The sequence below is a fragment of the Lichtheimia ornata genome, assembly GCF_029851405.1.
Source record: "Lichtheimia ornata isolate CBS 291.66 chromosome Unknown scaffold00019, whole genome shotgun sequence".
Taxonomy (NCBI): domain Eukaryota; kingdom Fungi; phylum Mucoromycota; class Mucoromycetes; order Mucorales; family Lichtheimiaceae; genus Lichtheimia; species Lichtheimia ornata.
The window spans coordinates 1-16,589 of NW_026695339.1; the positions used below are offsets into that span (position 1 = coordinate 1).

The window sequence follows — 16,589 nt, forward strand, 5'->3', positions numbered from 1 at the left end:
TTCATGCATAATGATATATGAGTTCGTGGGTGATGGTTTTGGTTTCGCGGGCTACGCTTTTGGTTTCGTGGGTGATGGTATTAACTTCGTGGGTAGCGCTTTTTATTTCGTGCTCAGATTCATATGGTTTAGCGCTCGCGGATATTGGTTTCGTGGAGGATCATTTAATTTTCGCGCAGGATCATTTAATTTTCGCGGGTGGAGGGAAATGGTTCGTGGAGGAGTCTTTTAACAATGGGGGAGCCAATGAGCTGTACTCGACCTTTTTTGTATGAAAACCTCTCTTCGCCTTCCCCATTGTTAAAAGACTCCTCCACGAACCATTCCCCTCCACCCACGAAAATTAAATGATCCTGCGCGAAAATTAAATGATCCTCCACGAAACCAATATCCGCGAGCGCTAAACCATATGAATCTGAGCACGAAATAAAAAGCGCTACCCACGAAGTTAATACCATCACCCACGAAACCAAAAGCGTAGCCCGCGAAACCAAAACCATCACCCACGAACTCATATATCATTATGCATGAAAAAAACATCATCACCCACGAAACCATATACCTCAACCACGAAATCATTATCCTCATGTTCCTGTTCATCTTGGAAATCCTGTACAATGCATGCAGCATCCAAAGAATACAATACAATCCTTGTTCCCATCATCCACATCACATTATTGCTACATTTTGCAGACGTCCAACAATAAACTAAGGGCCTTTATTAATGCCTATACGACGTTTTCAATAAAAGATGGATAAAATACAAGGTCAAAAGCCTGATGCTGGTTGCTTATTGTAAGATAAGATATGGTGAAACGGCAGGACAATATATGAGAGTAATAAAAAGCTGTTAGCCAAGCTCAATTCGGCATGAATAACAACACAATAGGTGCTGCCAATCGTTGACCTTTCTCTCTTCAACAGTACCACTCTCCCATTCTCAATGGTTAACCCATTCAAGTACAACTATCTCCTGCCACCGATTGTCTTGCTTCAACCCACCATGTCAATACTACAAGTGCCTTGATTCGATAGCCTTTCACTCAATGGCAAGACCATGGCGCGTACGCTCTACTACGACACCCTCCTTTCTCGATAATACACACGTTCTTGCACACTCCCTTGCCACAACCAACCGCAGCAGCAGCCACCATTATCAAGGTCTTTACTCCATTGTATCATACGCCATTCTCTACTTATCACCTTTTTTTTACGTGGACAACAGACAACAGTATACAGCAACGGCTTTGTTTACGTGTAGCAACATGATATGGATATGGATATGGATATGGGTACACTGAATGGAAGAGTTTGGATACATACAAAGGGTCAAGCACGAGAGGTGTATAAGGACTCTTGGATCCGAGTTGTCTACTCGCATCTCGCATTTTGGCAAGAGACGATACAATGAGAGACCTCAAGATCTCGTTGCAGTTCTCCCAGATGGGATCACACTTAGCATGGCTAGTAGTTTTTTTTGACCACCACCATCACGTCCAGAGTCTGCCCTCTCCACTGCTCTCAGTAATGTAAACATGGACGAGTAATAAATACACTACCACATTGCCAAACTTTGACTCTTAAACCATGTACCACGTTGATTTAGAGTATGAGAGTAGGTCCTTTAAGCTTTCAACATCAAGTGGATTAAAGTATTTGTCACGTTGGATCGAAGGATATGTTTATGGGTTGAGAGGTGGTTGCATACGATCTCTTGTTAATTAGTACAAGAGGGCTCAAATCATAAGAGTGTATAACATATACAACATGGTAATTGGTTTATTATAAGCGATGATCGCTATTACTCTACATTTGTAATGGCAATGCGCCACTGACAACATAGGATGCATATTAATTTTCGTTGTGCGAGGAGGTCCATTGAAAGCTTCTTGGTCCTCCGCTCTACCACACACCCACACAACTCACCCAAGGTTTTTCAGCCATGAATTTCTACCACCATGCTGCCAGCATTCTCGACAAGTTGAATGAACGCAAGGGTACCATCAAGGGCCTCGTCATTGGCGATCCCAAAGTACGGGACAAGAAGAAAATGTATGCATTGGTGTGCGAGACGTTAAAGTGTAAGTCTTTATTCTTTGATTGCGACGATCGATCTTTTAGATCGCTGACCTAACGTCTGCTTAGACAAGGCTATCTTGAACGAGCTCATTGATACCACTGGGATTTGTCAAAAGGAGAAAAAGGTACTTCAAATTCGATCAAGGAGAAAGGTCTTTTCTTACAAGTATCTATGTACTAGCACCTATCATCTCGCTCCTTGACCCAAGTATTGATGCACGACATGCTATTTACCAAACGTGGTATCCCACTCTCTATCAACGTCCCGCATAAAAAAGCCATCCAAGGATATCAAACACGGCTCAAGGCTGAATTGGCAAAGATCAAGATCAAACGAGGAGCCAAGTCCAACAGTGATCTCATCAATGAAAAAGCAAAGAGTGCAGGTAGGTAGGAAGTGATTGGAATGGTCAAGAAGAGAGAAATTGATGGGATCTGTAGTGCTTATTCCTCGCTATGTGCGTGTCAATACGCATCGGATGACCATGGATGAATCCATTGAAGCTTTCAAGAAGGAAGGATATACATTCATGCAAGATGCACCAGAGGATTTGGGATCACTCGAGTATGTACAAGAGAGGGAAAAGGACCATCATCCCATACATTTGGCTGACAAATGGAATAGGTTAAAGACGTTTTGCCGAGATCACCATTTGGATGACCTTCTCGTTTTCACTCCCAAGACCGATTTACATAATCACCCCCTCTATGTATCAGGCCACATTATTTTGCAGGTAAGCCAATGCTTATGGAGGATTCACACATGCATGTGCTGACATGTGCTTGTATCAGGATAAGGCTTCTTGTTTCCCGGCTCATGTTTGTCGACCACCATTGAATGTTCATGCTATCGATGCTTGTGCTGCACCAGGCAACAAGACTTCGCATCTTTCAGCACTGATGAAGAATACCGGTCGTATTTGGGCATTTGATCTTGACGCACGAAGGCTCGAATTATTGAAGCGATTGACAGGCAAAGCAGGTTGCTCAAGTAAGTGAAAGGGCTTGGTACTTGGTTGATTAGATATATGTTAACCTGTATCCTATCAAGATATCAATCCAGTGCATGGCTCATTTCTCGATGTCAATCCCGATGACCCAGAATACAAGGAGGTGATTATACACAAAATGATTCCTTCGCACGCTGTTGCTAACTTTGTCATCATCGTAGGTTGAATATTTTCTCTTGGATCCCTCATGTTCAGGCTCAGGCATTATTAGCCGGTTAGACCATTTAGTGGATGATGAAGGTAATACAAAAGGAAAAGCAGAGGAGAAAAATTTGCCTGATTATGGAATCCGTAGATCAAGAAGAGGCGGAATCGGATGGTGTAAATGAACGGCTTGCCAAGTTGGCCGAGTTTCAAGTATCAGTGATACGTCATGCTTTCAGATGTAAGTTTGATCATGATCCGCTATGTATGTGTGTGTAGCATGTGAATCTCATTTCTATCATCCTATCTTTAGTCCCCAAGGCCAAACGTGTGGTGTATTCAACTTGTTCAATCCATCCACAAGAGAACGAACATGTGGTACGAGCCATCTTGGCAGATAATCCGGATTTTGAGCTTGCATCCCGAGACTCAGTATTACCGACTTGGGCGCGTCGTGGCGTACCAAAGGAATTCACTGACAGCAACAATAAGGATGTCGCTACGGGTAAATATCAACTCCTCGCCATTCATGATAGGAAGCTTATTAAAGTGGTATTCTAGTATTGGCAGACTCTGTGGTACGTTCGGATCCGTTACATGATATGACCAATGGTTTTTTCGTCGCTTGTTTTGTCCGCAAAGCGGCATCTGATAAGCCAGTCAAACGGAAGCTGCAAGAACAAGAGCATGTTGAACCCGAGGTAGAAGAGCAAAAGGTGGAACAACAAGAGGTGGAACAACCACAACAACCACAACCAAAGCAACAACAACCAGCCGCTAGTAATACATCCAATACCAACAAGAAGAAGAGAAAGAACAAAAAGAGGAAGACTGCAGTAACGGCTTGATTCTTGTAAATAGGCACTGTTATAGAATAACACAACAACACTACTATGAAGCATTTAGAGATTCCCTTAGCATCCGCATTAAGGCAATAAAAAAAGCATAATCACATCCTTCGTCATTGTATATTAAAATAGGAGAACACACATCGCATGAATAACAATGAAGATCGTCCACCTGAAACCTTTCAGATTCCTTCTTTTTCCATTTTCAGTGCTAGAGTCATGCAATTGGGAACGCGTCGTTGGTGAAAGATCTGATAAACCCGGTATCTACCCGCCTTTGCGAGAATCTCGGTTCCGTCATTTCTTATCATCATAGTGTAACTCTATCAGCATTCGATCAGACCACTCCTCCTCATGATGATCACGGTACTACTGTTAATAGTATACAACCAAGGTAATAAAACTTATCCGATGTCGCGGTGGAAAATCCGATGGCTATACTCGTGTACAATGTTTTTGGGGTCCAAGGTCATATAATAAAGAGCCAGGGTGGAACTTGCTCATTGTCACCTTGGATCATCCATGTGACTCGTTACTACTAAGACATGGTCATTAAGACCTCCTACAAGATGCACATTTGTGGTTTTTACGAAATCCAGGTTAGTGGATGATGCAAGGATAACTAATCACAGCCGCGGATAATTATTACGGGCCAAACACACGCACCCATACACGCTCTCCTCTCTCTGCTACCTGTGTTGTGGTACACGATCCGAGCAGCGTACTTCCGAAAGTTTGGCCATTTCCATCTTGGGGCAAATTCCAAGGGCGAAATTCACCATATTGGTCACTTTGCAGTGGATCTTGATCATGGGGGACTTGAGGATCCTTTTCATATATACATCCTATTCATAATCCAAATAGCATACAATCATCATTCAATGTATCCATAAACGTATTTTACTACCAACTTTTATTTCATCCAAAGGTCTATGTATCCTACGTATTCAAGGTGGATGTAAGAATCTGATAAAAAGTAAGGATCTGATAATATGGTTTGTGAAACCCAGCCATCAAAAAAGATCGACCCAGGGAAAGCAGGAGCAGCTGCATCGAACAAAAAGATTTTACCATATATAGGGCCCTTGATTGTTCCTTTTTAAACACTTCTTGAGCTACTACTTTTTCTCTCCCACCTCCTCACTTTTACGGATCCAGTCAACAGCCTGAGCTTGTTGTCGATCATCATCATCACTATCATCACACCATGGGCCACGGAGACGGCAATAGTCCATTTCAAACATTGAACACGTCCAAGAATTTCCATCTTGTGGGCTATTCTTACGCATTTCTATGCTGGGGCGTGTTTGCCATTTATTGCATCATGTATCAAATTGATCGTTTCCTGCTGTATCGAGCAAGGCGTCAGCGTATTGCATCAGGAGGGAATATACAAGCGAAACCGTTTTCAACGTTTTCAATCTTTGCACCGTTGGCACCGATTGGCAACTATTGCATCAAGATTCCCTTTGTCACATCCTTGATACCTATCAAGCATTGCGTCGGTGTATTTGTGTTTATTGTCATCAACCTGATCTGGATGCTGTTTGCTCCTTTTGCCATCTCGGAGGGCCAAACATTTAGCGTACAATCCATTGGTCTTATGGATCGTCGTGCTGCTTACGTTGGCATGGTCAATTGGAGTATCGTCTTTGTCCTTGGCTCAAGAAACACCATCATCACTCGCATGTCTGGTATGACATTCGAAGGTCTTATTCCATTCCATCGATGGCTTGCACGTATTGGATTTGCTGAATTTGTACCTCACTTTGTATGGCGCATGTAAGTGAAATCAACATACATTAAATTTCTCCTCATTTATTCATTCTCATTGTCATCGATACAGTATCCATGGATACCAACATGAGTATATTGTCAAGGATGCATTGTTTAGAAACATGGAGCAAGGCACAGGCACCATCGCCATGATTGGTTTCCTTCTCTTATTTGTCACCTCTTTTGAATTCATTCGTCGCAATTACTTTGAGGTGTTTTATTACTCGCACATTGTGGGTATCATCATTGCTATCATTGCTTCTTGCTGGCATGAGGCAGGATGCTTTTATTACTTCATTCCAACTGTCCTCTTATGGTTCTTTGATCGGTGCTGGCGTTCATATCAATCATGGTTCACTCCTACCAAGCTTGTGCAAGTGGATCCTGTGGCTGGTAATCCTAGTACGGCTTCCAAAGCACCTGAAGGAATCACACGCGTCCTCTTTGAATACGAACGGCTCAAGCATTATCAACCTGGCCAATACTTTTTCCTTACCCTTGTCAACAAGACTCGCAATCGCTTTTGGAACTATGCCAATTGGCATCCAATGACCCTTTCGGAAGTGTTCCCTGCAAGAGACGATCCATTGACTACCAAGGACAATGGCGATGCCCAATTGAATGAAAAGATTGCTGTTGAGGATGCTGTTGCTGTTGGTGGCGGTGGTGACAAGAAGGCGCATGACGACGCTGGTAGCACTGGCAACAGCAGTGGTAGCGGTGGCAGCAGCTTTGTGAGCAATCTACGTCGACGCAACATGCATGAAGATATGGGCTCTTTCCACATGAAGGCATTGGGTGGTTACACGCGTGATTTGCTGCTTGAATCAGCTGGCAATGAGGAATTTGAATTTCGCATGGATGGTCCTTATGGTCCTCGACTCGAGTATCAAGATTACAAGGTCATGGCTTTGTTTGCTGCAGGTATCGGTGTCACCCCTGCATTGACACTCGTCAAGGATTGCGTTGAACGAAGAGCTGCTGGTGTACATACCGTCATCACTGAAAAGGTGCATCTCGTCTGGGCGTTGCGCACGATTGGTAAATACATGAAGAAGTAATAGGATCGATTTTTATCACGTGATGCTAATTGCATGGTATATGCTTAGATGAGTTGGATGCCTTTGCCGATCAAATCGTCTATTGGACTGAACAATGTCGACATGCTGCCGAGCCATTGGAATTGGATATTGATCTCTATTTGACACGCCCACCCGAAGACAAGAGTACGCATCATCATTGGCTTCAAGACCTTTCCGGTGTCCGTGTCACTTTTGGTTCTCGACCCGATATTCCTCTTTGCATCGAACACATCGCAGCCAATGCTAATGGTAGCAAGGTGTGGCTCCATACTTGTGGTTCGGATGATTTCATGCGTGACATTCTCAATGAAGGTATCAAGAGACAATGGTCAACCCATCGTGAAACCTTTGAGTTTTAGAAGCCTCCTCCCCGCCACCCATTCCCCTTTCATTATTCATGGGTCATCATTCATTGTATGTATATGATCTTTCAAAAGTAGTACAATATTATCGCATAGATTTACGTGTAAAATAAAGAAAAAAAGCAAATGTCTTTCCCTCATCCTAGCATGTAAATGAGTCATTGAAACAAAGTATCATGGTATTGGTTCTGTCTAATTGAGCCCCATGTGTCCTCGTTGATTGTTCTTGGGCCCTCTTTAATGTATGGAAGTCGGGGAATGTTCTATGCCGCTATTGGATTAAACAATGGACATGTGGTGGCGTGCACCAGCAGGTGGAGCAACGCGGTTTGACGCGCATCGCGTATATTAGTATGGAGCCTATTGTATTACCATCACAGCCAACGAGAGCTGGTTGTGTACGCTTTGATCGACAAAAGTGCCTGGGTTTGTTGAGAACGAGCGGTGAAATCATCAGTCAAGATCAAAAACTCCCCGCTCAATAGAAAGATCTGATAAATCAAAAAGATCTGATAACGCATTTGGCAGGCTGTGGCACTCTAGTATTTTGGGGGACCATAACCAAATTTGTACCCAAGATTAAGGTACAGACGCATTTCCAAGCTGGATGGCATACCTCTTTACATCACACTCCCCATCAGCTTGTCATTTTCTATGTCATGAGCAAGTTGTATCACGACACGTTGCGTATGATGACGAGGCATTATGGGTTGACCATCGAAGGTAAAAGCTGCTGGCGGAGGTGTGTAGTATCTGCATTTTGACATGCTGCTGTACTTTGCTTGACAGTCTCAAGTCCTTTTTTCCTCGGTAAATGTCGTCATATTATGTCTCAATCGGTATTGGTATAATCGCAAATGATGTTGAAAAACCTGTTGTTTGTCAAAAGAGCGCGCGTTCCTATCGTAACTCTTCTATGCAAAGGTACTTGTCATCATTGAAAGCATATCCTTATGGAAATGTGCATCCACTATTGACACCTACATGTGAATGTGGCAATGCTCATAAATACCACGCTATGTATTGGACGAGCAGCCACATATACCGATGGCATACCACGTGGCATCAACTCAAGTAGCTTGTGTACCGGGAAACGTTCCTATTGGGTTTTCATATATGTATATATATATATGTCTATACGATTCAGCAGAATTACGTGAGAGATTACTCATATGCTGGATCAATCATTATTTCACTTGTTCAATAGTGAACATCTTGGATGATAAAAAAGAGGATCGACTTTCAATAGGTCATTGTCATGTATTTCATCTTTACAACGCTGCCCAATTTAGTAGCATCAGGAATTGAAGAATGACATCTTTAACAAGTGGGCTTCATAGTTGAATGAATAAAAGGATCAAAGCTTTATTGTTCTATATGCATAGACGATCTAATGAGTAGAATAAAGAAGAGAGGACGCCTCCACACTCATTCTCAAACAATGGACCCCCCATTTCTCTGGCGGAAAAATATTTGTTGTTGGTTCATTGCCCTTGTGTGTGTACACCTTAGTTCCTAAAGTAGAAGCGGTTTTCCTCAGCAGCAGCCCATACTGGTTCTTCCTTCCTTCTCTCTCTCCCTTCTCTTTTTCTGCATGCCATTCCGGAATTCAGTCTCATGCCACCATTGATTCTACGAGTGAAAGGAGGCGAGGACAAGTTCTATTCGCCATTGGAGAACTTTCATTCAGAGGACGATGTCTTTTTGGCCTGGCGAGTCAGCAACAAAGTCAGGGATGTCCTTGAAAACGGATCGCGAATGGAAAACATGGCCTGGCGTCTTTGGTATCGTCACCAGCTGAAGAACAAAACTAAAGCCGAGGCAGCAGCAGCAGCAGCAGCAGCAGCGAAAGCGAAAGCGGATGCAGCAGCTATGAACTTTGTCAGCCTACAGCAACAGCAGCAGCAGCAGCACCAACAATACAGTAACAATCTCTTTCATGATCATCATTGGTTTCAACAGCAGCAGCAGCAGCAACAAAATAAGCCCAATGAGCACGTGAAACATGATCCAATGGATACGAGTGGCTATGGAGATCCATTTGGAATGAATCATTTTACAACAACTCAAGACTTTTCCCACTTGTTCAACTCGTTACAAGATCAAAGTTTCAAGGCTGGATTGCCACAGGATGGTACACCTTGGCCATTAGCAACAAGCGAATATGATTTACAACGAGACATCAATTTTCCCAATCCTGTTTCATCTCCAACGTCGTTTCAGCATAATCAAGATCATTTGGATAATGCATTAGCAAATCGTATGGCAGCTTTTTCTATGCAGAACAACATGTCAATGCCGCCAAGTCCAACGACACATATGACACCCATGTCCATGCATAATCGTCCTATCTTACATTCATCCTCCTCCGATTCAGCAAGTGCCGGCGGTAGTAATAATCCGACAGCAGCTTACATGTCAGTCGAACCAACATCGTCCTCCTCATCCAATAGTATCATGGGTGGTGGTAATGTGTTTGGTGGTCCTCAAGATCAACAACAACAACAACAACCTCACCGCCATCATCATCATCATCACAATCATCCTCCAAGAGGACGTGTACGACAACACATCACTTTGGAAATGGAACAAGATCCTGCTACACCATCATCTTCTATAGGCCATACTGATCCCAATCATCACATGTTCCATGCTGATTTGTAAGTATGCGGTCTTTTTATTTCATAACCACAATGCTAATGATCGAAATAGATTATCGCAAGGGAATGCTCCTGGAGACGTTTTACCAGTCCCCGAGATTTTGAATTTGTTGGAGCAAACAGGCATGTACGATGGTGACCCGGCAACCAATTTCCATAGCAACGAAGACAACGACAATGACGAGGATGACGATGACGACGAAGATGACGATACGACTGATGATTCCGACGATGATTCTTCGGATGAAGATGATACACCTATATGCACCAATTGTGGAGCAACATCTACACCTTTATGGCGAAGATCACCCGAAGATGAATTACTTTGCAATGCTTGTGGTCTTTAGTAGGTGTCTCAGATCATCGAATCAGCTGATATCTATATACTTATTTTCTCTTTTCTCTTATCCACCAGTCAAAAGCTGCACAATGCCCCACGACCCCAATCACTCAAGACGAATACGCGTAAAGAGACAAAGGACGATTCCAAGCTCAAATGTTCCAATTGTTCCACCACCAACACACCCCTTTGGAGACGTGATCATGAAGGTGCTCCCGTATGCAATGCATGTGGATTATAGTAAGTGTGCATGATTCGTATTCATTTCTTTGTGTATGTATACTTACAAATGCGGTTAGTCTGAAATTGCATCAAGAAAAACGACCCCTATCGATGAAGAGTGACACGATCAAGAAACGACAGCGATACGAAGGGCAAAAGGGGAAGAAGAAGAAGAAAAAGAAAAAAGACAAGTTGAAAAAGAAGAAAAAGAGACAAAAACGTGATATTCTTATGGAAGAGGCGAATCGAGGCAAGGTGGCCTATTCACCGACACCACCCGCTTCATCAATACCGGCTTCACCCCATTCTGGATTACAACAGCCATCCAGTATCATGACATCCACGACACAATTGATGCTCAACTTGCAGCAAGCGACCATGGCAACACAAAACGCCTCTTTTCCTCATCATTATCCACACCACGATCCATCCTCACCCTTCTACAACCAGCCTCCATTTACATTTTCACCGACGACGAACGGCGGTACACCCTCTTCTGATAACGGAGCAACCATGTGCGATGGTAGTTGTATAGCAGGTATGGGTGCTGCTGATTATTAAACAGTCTCTTTTATCCCCCCTTCTCTCGCACACATCCCATTTTACCTGCATTATATAGTCTTCTCTCTTTCCCCATCCTCCTCAATTGACAATCCTATGTCCTCCTTGTGTAATATAGCATCTCCTCTTCTTCTTTTTCATTTTGTTGTAGCTCATTAAAGATATAATGCTTTCTTACAATAATCATGGCTACTACTACTACTACTACTTTGGGCATTTGTATTGCACACTACTTGAACGAGTCTTCCACTGGTTCTAATTCAACTTTGTCATGGCCTTGGGATTGCTATTCACCGCCTATTCTCATGAGTCAATAATAATAGAGTCGTTTGTATTTTTCCTTGCATTGCATAGCTCACTCACACATCCATAGCTATTGGTCTGACAGTAAAGTTTGGTGTAAATGGAACCCTTCCGCGAAGCACGTAAAGGACATTGTGAAAAGCTGGGTAAGGAACAACTTCTGGGATCGCCAACCGAGTACTATTGCTCTCAACTGGTGCATTACTAAAGGTATACCATCCCATTGGCTGGTGCTCGTAGTACTGGAAAGCACGTGCGTCAAAATGAAGCTTCCTTGGGCTTCCTCTTATCCGATGATGAGATTAGTTAATTGGATCAATAAGCGTTTGTAGGCGAAAACAACAACCACTGAACCATGGTTAAATCAAGAAACGATGCAAGGATAATCACACCGCAACAATGAACCCATCAAGGAATAAGATTAGATAAATCACAAGGCAACAATGGGCACCAGCAATAAAAAGGAGTTAAATTGGAGTACCATCAATTCATTGAATCATATAGGCTCTTTGACTCTTCTTACCACAAGGAATTTGCAATCAAATAGAGGAAAGAGATGTATGAGACAACATGGCTTATTTACATGCAAGAAAAAGAGGTCGTGATTGATGTAAAATCAAGGATCAATGGCCATTTATTGAGGACAAAGAAAGAACAGTGCTAATTACTTGCTTTAGACGTCGATTGTTGCATAATAAACATGAATCACGTGCGTGTAAATATGCGAGCCTTCGGAAAGCTGGATTAGGTGGTGGTTGGCGGGTGTGTAATAAATTGACGCGATCGTGTCCGAGCGCGCTGTTCCGCACCTACTACTTTTGACATTATGCATACAACCATACAGGCTATCGATCAGCGCTCCATTCACAGGATCTGCTCTGGCCAAGTCATTTTGGATTTGTCAATGGCTGTCAAGGAGCTTGTCGAAAACAGCTTGGATGCTGGAGCTACCACCATAGGTAAATGCTGCTTCGAGCGAGGCACTACAGGCACCACAAGAGTGTCCATTAACGGGGTCAATGGGTGTAGACGTCAAGTTCAAGGATCAAGGACTGGAAGCCATTGAGGTGTCAGACAATGGGAGTGGTGTACACGAATCGAACTATGCATCGTTGGGTAATGGAAGGGGAACAATGGGGTGGGTTCATAGAGAGAGTCTTTTCACTAATAATGATCACGTGGACATGATAGCTCTCAAACATCATACATCCAAGCTGCAGAACTTTGAGGATCTCGCAAGCGTGAGCACCTTTGGTTTTCGTGGTGAAGCGTTGAGCTCATTGACAGCACTCGGTGAATTGGTTGTTACAACGGCTACAAAGGATCAAGCGCCTCGAGGAACAAGGCTTGAATATGATTCCAATGGCAAGCTCGTATCTCGTAGTGCGGTGGCCAGATCAGTATGTAAAGACGTTATATGTGTATGTATGCATGCAAGGCTTATTTAAGTATCTATTTTAGATGGGCACCACAATACAAATCAACAATCTTTTTCATTCGTTGCCTGTACGTCAACAGGAATTCAAGCGTAATATCAAGAGGGAATACGCCAAAGCATTGTCATTGTTGCAAGCCTATGCATTGATATCTCAAAACACGCGATTGACAGTAACGAATCAAGGATCACGAGGGTAAGTGATGGAACATCAATGTTGGAGAAGGATGGTGGAATTAACTTGAGGAAACAGTCAAGGCACCAAAGCACTCGCAACCAGTGGCAACAAGACGATCCGAGAGAATATTGTCAATGTCTTTGGTACCAAGATGGTGTCACAAGTGGTTCCTTTTTTTGTGGAGTTTACTGTGGAGGATGATCAGCCAGTCAAGATCCAAGGATTTATTTCAAAACCTGTTCCGGGAGCCGGGAGAAATACCGCTGATCGACAGTACATGTTTGTTAATGGTCGACCTTGTCATTTACCAAAGGTAAAAAGAAGAAGCGAGGAGGACAAAGGCGCTTATGAATAGAGTAGGGAGAACTCATTGATTGTTTAGATAGCCAAAGCTGTGAACGACGCTTACAAATCCATCGTGCCATCCCAAAGCCCCTTTTTACTCGCTGACATCAAGCTATCTCCATGTAAGTGGGAGTTGGTTTTATGGTATCGTGTATTGATTTATGCGCATTAGCCATATACGACGTCAATGTTACACCTGACAAACGCAGTCTTTACTTGCATGATGAGCGCCGGATCATAGATGAGCTTACGGTAAAGTATTCACTAGGCTATGCAAAGAGGGAGGGAATACTCAATAGTGGATATAGGAAGGGATCACACAAGAGCTAATGGCAACATCGACAGTGGAAATTCGTTCGCAGCAAGAGATTACAAGCAGCATCACTCGACGTGCAGGCTCCTTTTCGTCATCACAATCAAACACAGCCATTCAAGAAAAGCGTATCACATCACCACTCGAGGATACAATATCACGTCGTGTTGAAGAGACTGCTATATCACAAACATCATCGCCATCATCATCATCATCACCAGCAAATGATACCAGGGCACCTGACAATGATCAGTCTTCAAAGAATTCATGGTTGGCCAGGTTGCAAGATATGGCTGCTAGGAACCAGAAACGGACCACGGGTTCGAGAACCAAGAAGCGTCAATCCACCCTCCTTACACATATCACCACTGCCAAGCGACCGAGACTTGTTGAAGATGAAGAAGGGGATGAAGAAGAGGAAATGGATACGTCTGTACCTGGATCCACACCCAAATCGGCATTGTCGGAGAGATCAGCTAGGGATGATGAATCAATGGAAACGGATGAATTGGATGAGGATGATGAGGATGATTCAGAGATGGGACAACGTGATGAGCAGTCAGCTAATGGAGCCGAGGCGGAGGATCATCATCTTACCAGCAATATCACTACTACACCCACTAATGGTGCTTGGTGCACAGGTGATCTCGAGCGATCCATACCCATTCATGATGAAGACAAGTTTATGGAACGTTTGAAGAAAAAGTTCAGCGACGTTGGCATTTCAACAAGCAGCAATGTGAGCGGATATGACAGCGGCGATTCACAGCAAGTTTTTGTCAAAGCAGCCAATCTTGAGAATGAGGATGATACAGCAGCAGCCGATGCCTTGAGTCGTGTCCTTCACAAGAGTGATTTTGCCCGTATGAAAGTGCTCGGCCAATTCAATGATTCCTTTATCTTGGTGATGCTGGATGGCTATGACCTTTTTATTGTTGATCAGCATGCATCAGATGAAAAGTACAACTTTGAAGATCTTCAAGCAAACACACGCATCGAAAGTCAACGCCTTGTTGTGTAAGTAAACGGAGGATTTGGATACTTGATCATCATCACTCATGCTATTATGATTAGACCCCATATACCCGATCTTACAGTCGCTGAAGAGAGCGTAGCCATTGAAAACGCACATATTTTGAGGGCCAATTGCTTTGAATTCAGAGTGGATGAAGATGGTGCACCAGGAAAACGAATTCAAGTGATATCCCAACCCATGAGTGATTCCAAAGTATTCAGCTCTACAGGTATAATAGCATACATCCTTCGCTTGAAATCGTATTCTTATATCTTTTGCTTTTAGACTTTAGTGAGCTTATCCATTCTTTGACTGAACACCCTGGTCGCATGGTAAAATGTCGTGGCTTACGGAACGTGTATGCTTCACGAGCTTGCCGAAAATCAAAAATGTTTGGTGACCCTCTCAAGTATAAGGAAATGGTTCAGATCATTCAACACATGGGGGAATTGGATCATCCATGGGTGAGTAGTGACATAGCAGTATGAAGAAAGGATGCTTACTCATACTTTTGAATAGAATTGTCCACATGGTCGACCTACATTACGGCATTTACACCGTTTCAAGCGTCATCGACAAGATGCACCCCAACGACCCATCACTTTTAAAGGAAGCCTATTCACCCATTCCCAGTAATAGCCAACCCTATGTATGTACATCTTTTGTAAATATATTGTTGTTGCCATGGCAGAATCCCCGACGACGCCTTATCCAGTTAAAAGCAAATGACATCAATGCAAAGTGTCAACATCCGACGCGCTAAAAGCGGCGATTTTCATTTTTACTTGGGCAAAGCAAGACACGCACTGACACACACACACACGCACATACGCACCCGTACACGTCTCTTTCTCTTTTTCCACTCCCTACTCTCTTATTCCAAAAACGACACAACTCAATGCGTATATTTGCCATTCCCATCTTGCGTAATCGCTGGGCGTATTATTGTCACTCGACGGCCCCTACCACATCACAACTCACCAAAGTCGTCGACTGGTCCAGTAAAAAGTGGGAACAACTGGGAACGGCCGATCCAACCACTTGGAAACGTAAACTGTATGATCGTGGCAACCACTTCATGAACCAGCTCGATTACCAGGAATGGTTTCTCAAGAACGTACCCAACAAAGGCGAGATTCAGCATCCACCTGAAAAGGTATTATTATTACTATTACTTTGGCGTATGCGTGCGGCGTGTTTGTAGGATGGGATAAAAAGTAAACTGATTTGTATAGGCACATGTGCTTTATGTGTCATTATTGGATGGTCCAGCAGTTCAGCATCATTTGGAGCACTTGCTACAAGTCAAGGAGCCGTATCACAAAAAGTACATGTATTATTCGGCTTATTGGGTCCCCGTTGCATGTACATTTGCCATTGTTCCATTGATTCCCAATATACCACTTGCCTATAATTTATTTCGTTTGTACAGTCATTACACAGGTAAGCGGCGATGGTGGATGGATGGATATGAAGGAAAAGAGAGATACTGACAAAGGCACAAGCTTATAAGGGTGCGCAGCATTTGAGGTCGTTACCATTGGATTATGCAGAATCACCCGAACTGGATCGACTGCTCAATACTCATGAATTCTGTACAACCAACGAGATTCAATTACCATCCGAGATTGAAGACTCATTCAAGCAGAGTGCTAAACCCAATCTTCAACTCTTGTTGCAATGCGATATACCCGGTGTCATTGGTTTACAAGAAATTACCAATCTCTCTCACCACTTCGAATCGCCTGGGATGGAAGTAGAATTGAAAAGAGCTCGGTATCAAATGTTGGCAGATGTTGCTCGAGAACGATTTGCATCCTCCTCCTCCTCCTCCTCATAGATGACTAGATTAGAGTATCTTTTTCTATAATACAATGACGTGTTTCACTGGATATAAATTGATGGGGAAGGGTGGG

At 43.3% G+C, this 16,589-nt stretch overlaps 5 protein-coding genes across 5 annotated transcripts; all 5 read left to right on the forward strand.

Annotated features, from left to right (window-relative positions):
* Positions 1 to 1,942: 1,942 nt before the first annotated feature.
* On the forward strand, positions 1,943 to 4,081 carry O0I10_004913 (uncharacterized protein; the record flags this gene model as incomplete). The annotated part of the gene is made up of 11 exons (XM_058484962.1): positions 1,943 to 2,081; positions 2,146 to 2,204; positions 2,261 to 2,465; positions 2,521 to 2,644; positions 2,705 to 2,813; positions 2,872 to 3,070; positions 3,131 to 3,192; positions 3,251 to 3,329; positions 3,385 to 3,474; positions 3,547 to 3,738; positions 3,795 to 4,081. The coding sequence occupies 11 exons, from the start codon at positions 1,943 to 1,945 to the stop codon at positions 4,079 to 4,081; spliced, it is 1,545 nt and encodes a 514-aa protein (XP_058344112.1).
* Positions 4,082 to 5,288: 1,207 nt separating this feature from the next.
* Positions 5,289 to 7,298, forward strand: O0I10_004914 (uncharacterized protein; the record flags this gene model as incomplete). The annotated part of the gene is made up of 3 exons (XM_058484963.1): positions 5,289 to 5,863; positions 5,928 to 6,898; positions 6,967 to 7,298. The coding sequence occupies 3 exons, from the start codon at positions 5,289 to 5,291 to the stop codon at positions 7,296 to 7,298; spliced, it is 1,878 nt and encodes a 625-aa protein (XP_058344113.1).
* Positions 7,299 to 8,918: 1,620 nt separating this feature from the next.
* On the forward strand, positions 8,919 to 11,084 carry O0I10_004915 (uncharacterized protein; the record flags this gene model as incomplete). Its single annotated transcript, XM_058484964.1, has 4 exons — positions 8,919 to 9,961; positions 10,014 to 10,307; positions 10,377 to 10,541; positions 10,601 to 11,084. The coding sequence occupies 4 exons, from the start codon at positions 8,919 to 8,921 to the stop codon at positions 11,082 to 11,084; spliced, it is 1,986 nt and encodes a 661-aa protein (XP_058344114.1).
* A 1,207-nt stretch (positions 11,085 to 12,291) lies between these two features.
* Positions 12,292 to 15,309, forward strand: O0I10_004916 (uncharacterized protein; the record flags this gene model as incomplete). Its single annotated transcript, XM_058484965.1, has 11 exons — positions 12,292 to 12,346; positions 12,417 to 12,503; positions 12,579 to 12,787; positions 12,849 to 13,018; positions 13,076 to 13,313; positions 13,383 to 13,467; positions 13,518 to 13,597; positions 13,654 to 14,675; positions 14,733 to 14,902; positions 14,959 to 15,137; positions 15,193 to 15,309. 11 exons carry the CDS (start codon positions 12,292 to 12,294, stop codon positions 15,307 to 15,309), a joined length of 2,412 nt encoding a protein of 803 aa, XP_058344115.1.
* A 262-nt stretch (positions 15,310 to 15,571) lies between these two features.
* Positions 15,572 to 16,513, forward strand: O0I10_004917 (uncharacterized protein; the record flags this gene model as incomplete). The annotated part of the gene is made up of 3 exons (XM_058484966.1): positions 15,572 to 15,829; positions 15,909 to 16,116; positions 16,179 to 16,513. The coding sequence occupies 3 exons, from the start codon at positions 15,572 to 15,574 to the stop codon at positions 16,511 to 16,513; spliced, it is 801 nt and encodes a 266-aa protein (XP_058344116.1).
* Between the last annotated feature and the right edge of the window lie 76 nt (positions 16,514 to 16,589).